The 7,053-nt window shown below is 39.8% G+C and overlaps 1 protein-coding gene across 2 annotated transcripts; it reads left to right on the forward strand.

The window, feature by feature from the left end:
• Positions 1 to 273: 273 nt before the first annotated feature.
• Positions 274 to 4,709, forward strand: Ramac (RNA guanine-7 methyltransferase activating subunit). 2 transcript variants are annotated; one of them, XM_003475745.5, is made up of 3 exons: positions 274 to 660; positions 2,722 to 2,900; positions 4,328 to 4,709. In XM_003475745.5, the coding sequence occupies exons 2-3, from the start codon at positions 2,731 to 2,733 to the stop codon at positions 4,512 to 4,514; spliced, it is 357 nt and encodes a 118-aa protein (XP_003475793.1). In that variant the 5' UTR covers positions 274 to 660; positions 2,722 to 2,730; the 3' UTR covers positions 4,515 to 4,709. The 2 variants fall into 2 exon arrangements, with proteins under 2 accessions (XP_003475793.1, XP_063106168.1); XM_063250098.1 differs by lacking the exon at positions 274 to 660 and adding an exon at positions 1,102 to 1,239.
• The last annotated feature ends 2,344 nt before the right edge of the window (positions 4,710 to 7,053 follow it).

The raw sequence follows: 7,053 nt of genomic DNA on the forward strand, positions 1-7,053 counted from the left end.
GCCCAGGCAGCCGACGGCCAGAATGCGCCGTCCTTCCCTTCTTCTGCCTCATCTCTTAGTCAGTGGCGCAGGCAGAGGCGAAGTCTTCCCCTGCAGCCTGCAGGCAGGAGGGGTGTCGAAGGACAGTGTCGCCCACCCGATGACTCCACAGCTGTATGATGAGCTCAGACGCTCGCGCCAAAAATTCGAAGGAACAAGGCGTAGTCAAAAGTAAAAAGCTACAGCGAGCGCCAGATATCGCGACACTACGCTCCCGGAAGCGGAAGTCAGGTGGTTGTAGGGCTCAGGCGGAAGAGGGTCCGTTACCTAGGAGATCTCAAAAGGCCTTCAGTTTCGCTGTGTGGCGCCCTCAGCTCGCTACACTTGCGAGTGTCTCAAAGAGGTTTGGGTCAGAACTGGACGGACGCAGACACCGGCGGTGAGTCGCCCTTAAGGGGCGACGGGGAGGAGGACGAGGAAGGACAAGGCGTGTGGCCCGCGGGGCGTCCGCGGTCCTTGCGGTGATCTGGAGTCCGGTGGGACCGGAAGCCACTCCTGCGGAGCTCGAGAGTCCCGGCGTCTGGGCAGCAACGTCTGGACAGCACGGCAGATCTGTCAACGCCTTGGCGAACAACCTGTGTCGTGGTTTGAGGTCGGACTGCATAGCGCAGTTGTCTTCAGGTATTTTCGTCTATTCCAGTGATGGACCCTTTAGAGTTTTAAATGATACAAATAGACCGCTTCGGGGCGCGTGCCATAGGTTCGCCACCAGTAGTCTGTTTTGCAGGATCGCCTCCTAGAGCAGCCAGACCCCGTCCTGCTATATGGTTTTATTTGTATGAATAAGTTAGTCATTACCACGGTGCTATATGGTTTTATTTGTATGAATAAATTAGTCCTGCTCGGGTCCAGATTTGAAAGGCGTAACCATGTTTTCAACGGAAGAGAACATACCTCATGAAGTTATAATGCTTGAATTATCGTGTTGATTTTGAAAGGCCAAAAGACACGTTTGGGTAGCCTCCTGTAGCTCTGTAGTATAAACTTCAGTTCTCTTTTAAGGAATATCAGCATTAGAAGTCTTTAGAGCACCATGATGCAGTGGTTGTGTTTATATTGCAGGCTCCTAGTTAGCACAGTGCCTGGAATTTTATACTCAAGAAATGTTCAAGGCGAGCATGATGGCACACGCCTGTAATCCCAGCCCTCTGCTGGGGTAAGAGGATCGCTGTGAGTTCACGGGCGAGCCTAGGTTACAAAGTAAGTTCAAGGCCAGCCTGCACTGTGTAGTGAAATCCTGTCTCAAGACAAAAATAAATAAATAAATAAATGAGTAAATGGAAAAGGAAAGAAAGATTGTCGGCCAGGTGCTGGGAATTGAACCTAAGGATCCACCCACGCTAGGCAGGTATCTCTGGTATACTACTGAACTACACCACAAGCAGTTTTATTTTTTATCGTGAGATAGAGTCTCACTAAATTGCCAGGCTAGGCTAGAAATTGGCAGTCCCTTGCCTCAGCCTGGGATTACAGGTACGCCCGCATCACAGTGGGTTAGAGCACTTCTAATCTGCCTTTCAATCACTAAAGCCCCTAAATTCCCAGCTCTTTTGACTCCCATTTTTAAAGAGTTTCCTTCCAGTGTTTTTCCCTCCCTGCACAGATTTAAATTTTAAGTAGCTTTAAACATTAAATAGCTGCTTCATATTTTGGGGAGTAAATTTGCACTGGTTCCGATTCTAAATTCCATTCTATGCATAGTATTTGTTTATACATGTGTTAGAGAGGGAGCCTCAGAAAGACCACAAACCTAGGGTAGCACATTTTCCTTATGATTTTGCTGCCCATCTGGATTAGGTATGGCTCATTTTTTAAAATCTCTTATGTGATTTCTATGCAAAGGGCTATAGATTGAACATTTGACCGTTTGCCAATTCTAGACAACTTGAAAGTAGGTTATTTGATAAGATGTACTCTCTAAAGTAAAATATCCAGATAATTGGATCTTGAGCCTTTCTTTATTCGGCCACCTATAACTCCACATTGCCTACCAAGAAAAAAATGCAAAATTGCTTGCAATGAAGACAAAATTTTTCACAATATGCTTGCTGCTTACTTCTCCAGCCTCATTTCTTGGCATCTTGTGCTTTTTCCTTTATTTATGTTTTTGTTTTTTAAGGCAGGAAGTCCAGGCTGGCCTCACTCAAAATGATCCTGTCTCAGCCTCCTGAGTTCTATGACTGTAGGCATACACTACTGTGTCTGGCTTCCCCTTTGGGTTTATGCTGTATCTTTTCTACTAGACTGAGATCTCTTTGCGGGCAGGGTCCATGATATATTTTTTATGTTTTTTATTTTCTACAGGGTCCTATATATCACAGTATATGGAATTTAGTAGTCAAGAAATGTTGGTCAGATGTGTTGGTGCACACCTGTAATCCCACCTGCTTGGGAGGCTGAGGCAAGGTGTCATGAGTTGCCTGGTCAACTTAGACTAAAAAAGAAGAAGAAGAAAGAAAAAGAGAGGGGCTAGGGATATAGCTCAGTAGCTCAGTGGCAAGTACAATGTCCTGAGTTAACTCCCAATACCAAAAAAAAAAAAAAAGAGAGAGAGAGAAGTGGACTCAATTCTTAAGCTTAAAGGTGTGTGACGCTGCCTAAAATTGTTCACTTGTTTTTCATTATCTGGTAAGATAGTATTAATTTTTAAAAATTCTAATAGAAACATCTTTTAACCTCTAGAATTTCAGGATGACTGATATTTCTGAAGCTGTTCCAGATTTTGAAGAGATGTTTGCAAACAGATTCACAAAAGATGATGAAGAATACCAGGAATATCTGAAACGCCCCCCTGAATCTCCTCCAGTTATTGAGGAATGGAACAGCAGAGCTGGTGGGAATCAGAGAAACAGAGGCAATCGGTATGTATCACTTCAGGAGAACAAATGTGCATGGCGGTGTGAGAGGGTAGCTTTCACGGCTTCCCTCGGTCAGGGAAAGTAGCGCCCAGTGTTTTCAGCGGGGTTTACCTGCCGCCTGCTAATAGTGCTTGCACAGAGTAAATGCTGATAAATGTTTTCTTTAATACTTTGTCAGCATCACATTCTTTCTTTTCCTTACTGTTCACATGTATGTTTTTAAAATTTTTTAATGTTCTTTTTGTAGACTAAGTTTTCTTTTGTGATTAGACTTTAAAATGTAGTCTTTGGGCATAATTCCACCAAAAAGGTATTGTTTTGCTGAGTGTAGTGAAGCAAACCTATAATCCCAAACTGAGGGAGGCCGAGGTAGAAGGACCACAGTTTTGAATCCTGCATAGGCAATTTAGACCCTATTGCAAAATTTAAAAGGGCTAGGGATGTAGTGCAGTGGTAGAGTGCTCCTGGGATCAATCTGTCAGTACCAAAGTATACGTAAATAAAATTTTAAAGTATTGTTTTGATTTTACTTCAGAAATTAATAAAAGGCATTTTATTTCAAAGAAAAAAAGAAAGACACCAAATTATGTAACACAAGCTTATAATACTAACAGATAAAAACAGAACTCTAAATTGTTCCTACCAATTGATTTAATTTGTATTTAAAAAACAAACATGGGGGGCTGGGGTTTAGCTCAGCGGCATAAGCACCTGCCTTGCAAGCAGGCGGTCGTGAGTTCGATCCCTGGTACTGATAAAAATGAAAAAAGACCCCCCCCCCAAAAAAAAAAAAAAAACATGGAATAAATGTTTTTAAAAGCATACCAAAATGTGAGAATTAATACTTACTGTATTTGGAAAGTGGAATTTTTTTCCTATTTCCTAAGCTTTGTTTTATATGCATGTTAGTTTTATAATGAAATTTTTAAAATAAAAATATTTTATATTTTTACACACAAAAAAATTAATGGAAATTATTCCTATTTAATCATTCAAAATAATGAAAGGAATAAATCACCATGCTGATTTGTACAACTGAATACTTTTCAGCTGGTCCAGAACCATGGTGTTGTTTGGGTTTTGTTGTTATTTGCCTATTTCTTTGTAAATTGTATTCAGTATGATACTGGAAGAATGATTGAAACCTTAGCGAAGTTTTAACTACCGGTGCTGTAACATTCTCTATAGAAAAATGTTTTGGGGCTGGGGATTTAGCTCAGCGTCATAAGCGCCTGCCTTGCAAGCAGGCAGTTGTGAGTTCGATCCCTGGTACTGATAAAAAGGAAAAAAAGACAAAAAAAATAAAGAAAAAAGAAAAATGTTTTAAAATTTCATTTTAGATTGTTTGTGAATTCAAGTATGCTGGGAAAGAGTTCTTATTTTTGTTTTTAATAAGAGAACTTTAAAAACTATTTTCTTTGTTGTTGTAGGTTGCAAGATAACAGACAGTTTAGAGGTAGGGATGGCAGACGGGGGTGGCCAAGTGACAATCGATCAAACCAGTGGCATGGACGATCCTGGGGTAATAATTACCCACAACACAGACAAGAGCCTTACTATCCACAGCAGTATGGACAATATGGTTATAACCAGCGGCCTCCCTATGGTTACTACTGATAGAACTGGTGGTGACATCTTTTAGTAAAATCAATTACTTTGTTAACATGGCAAAAAATTCATGTGTGTTCTGCTGATCACTGTTTTCCATCCCATTTTAGAGAATGGATTATTAATGTTTTGGAACTTAAGACCTTAAAAAATAGATCTTGAAAGATGTAATGGTTGCTGAGAATAAATATTCCTTTAAAAACACTGGATTATATTGCTTGACTTCTACCTCAGATTCTTCAAGACTATAGGGCTTTGAGTTTGGTATATTTTCCTTGTTTGACCTCCAGAAGTTCTGTCTAAGACAGAAATAAAAACATCAAATTAAAAAATGCTTCCTTTTACTTTGTAAGATAAAAGAATGTCCCTGTTAAATTCCAACTCAGATGTACTTATTTCTAAAATTCTATAGAGCTAGTACTATCAGTTCATGAATACACCACAGTGCTTACTGTTATATGACCATGGTACTTTGTGAATGCTTACTCTATAGGTAAAGTAGCTGTACAACTAATTTGGTCTCTTTAGAGGAAAATCAATAATAAAGCTGTAAAATGAGAAAGGACTCATTCTTAGTTTAGGTTCGTCATCTGGTGGTAGGTGGGATTAGGGCACACATCATTTTATAGAAACTAAGGCTTTTTGCTAATTTAAAACATAGAAAAAAATTCATGTTACGTAAAGTTTATTCATATACACTGACTACTTTTTGGTACTTTTATTTTAGGTTGATTTTATAGTGTCACATTCATTTCCAAGTGCATACCTTTGCAGCTTCCCTGTCTAAAGGGAAATGATGTTGTCACTTCGTTTCAGAGAAACCATTCTACTTCAAATCACTTAGTGGGTATTACAGTACTTCTTATTCATAACAAAATTTTTAATGATTTTCCGAGTTTCGACAGCCCATTTATTAATATGGTAAGATGTATTTTTTTATTTATTACTCTGCTCTTGTTTGTTGAAAAGATCTTAGTTTAAGGGTATTATTAAAAGTACAGGTTTAATCACAAAAGCTATCAAAGAACAACTTCTTCAATTTGTTGCCATTTCTCTTATACCTCTGCCTAGGCTAGTGGTGGCAAACCTCTGGCATGCATTAGCATTGAAAGCTCTAATAGGTTTGCCATCCCTGGCCGGGACCCTTTAGATTGATTTCTCCAGGTGCTTCTCTGTGCTCTGCCTTGTTCTGTCCTTTCCACTTCGTGAAAAGCCACCTCTCCTGCATTTTATTGGAAAGGCTCTAATAAAACATGTTTCACACTGAGATGTAAGTAAAATTTTAGTAAGGTTTCCTGTACCCTTCTAATTGTATCAGTAGGCATAGGCCAAGTCTTGATACCACAAATATTTAGGGACTCCACAGTGACCTGAGTACGCCTCAGGATCCAAACTAGGGAAAGTCCTGTTAACGTGCTATCCCTGCATTTTGTATGAACAATTTCTTTACTATTGCTGGCTTTTTGGTTTTGGCAGCAATCACTATTTTAGACTGCCCTGTGTACTTAAAAACAAATAAAAGGCATAGTTTCTGGGGCTGGAATTTAGCAGCACAATCGCCTGCTTGGCACGTGTGAGGTTGTGAGTTTGAGCCCTAGTTTCCCCCCTTCCAAAAAAAAAGCATGGTTTTTGTTTTGTAAGACAGTATGGGGGGCTGGGGATTTAGCTCAGTGGCATAAGCACCTGCCTTGCAAGCAGGAAGTCGTGAGTTCAATCCCTGGTACCGATAAAAAGGAAAAAGAAAAAAAAAAAAAAGACAGTACCATAAAAACAAAACTCTAATCTGAACAAAAAATTGAAACTATGTTACACAGAATTTAAAATAGTTTGTGTACTAGCGCACAGCGCTAGACATAAGGATTCCTGGCTACCAATCCTGTCCTTACAAGGTCCATAACCTTGAGAAAATGACTTAAACTTTGACATTAGCTCACTTGTAAAAATGGGAACGATACCTACCCTACCACCCTCACAGAACAAAATGACCAAAGCAAAAGCTTCGTAGTAAAAACTATAATTATGACCATGAAACCCCCAGGGACACATAATAGGTGAAAGTAAGCATTTGTTGCAGTAGTGGCAGGAAAGTACCTGGTAAATTGTGAAGCAGAGTGTTGGTATGAAGGATGAGAGTAACTAATAACAGATGAGGGAGGGCAGGAGACCCTGAGATTAAGGGCTTATGAGTGTTTACTTGAATTCATCTGTGAACTGAAAAAGCAAGTTGTATCCTTTAGGAAATGACAGATGAGTAAGAAAGTTTATGCAAAAGTGGAGCTACAATTAGCATTTCTGTTTAAAAATTGGCACTGATTTTAAAATGTCAAATGTTGACTAATGTCCTTTGGGAACAGCTTGCAGGAAATTTGATGTAAAGTCTTTGTCTTGGTTAATTTTTGAGGCCCAGAAGGACTTACTTGGGGTATCCATACTGTAATAACTTCGAGTGCTGGTTCTAAGAATAGTGTTTGGCTTCTTGAAACCTTATAGCAAGAAGACATCCAGGAAGACTTCCAGCTGTGTTTTAGTTTCCAAAGCTGCATTGCTT

This window comes from Cavia porcellus, unplaced genomic scaffold (genome assembly GCF_034190915.1).
Source record: "Cavia porcellus strain 051 isolate PalLab524CR breed Dunkin Hartley unplaced genomic scaffold, mCavPor4.1 scaffold_6, whole genome shotgun sequence".
NCBI lineage: Eukaryota > Metazoa > Chordata > Mammalia > Rodentia > Caviidae > Cavia > Cavia porcellus.

What these genes read in the sequence shown, in the direction of transcription:
- Ramac (XM_003475745.5), top strand. Translation starts at nt 2,731, where the DNA reads ATGACTGATATTTCTGAAGCTGTTCCAGATTTTGAAGAGATGTTTGCA. An exon ending in CAGAGAAACAGAGGCAATCG is followed by an intron (nt 2,901 to 4,327) that starts GTATGTATCACT and finishes TTGTTGTTGTAG; the next exon opens with GTTGCAAGATAACAGACAGT.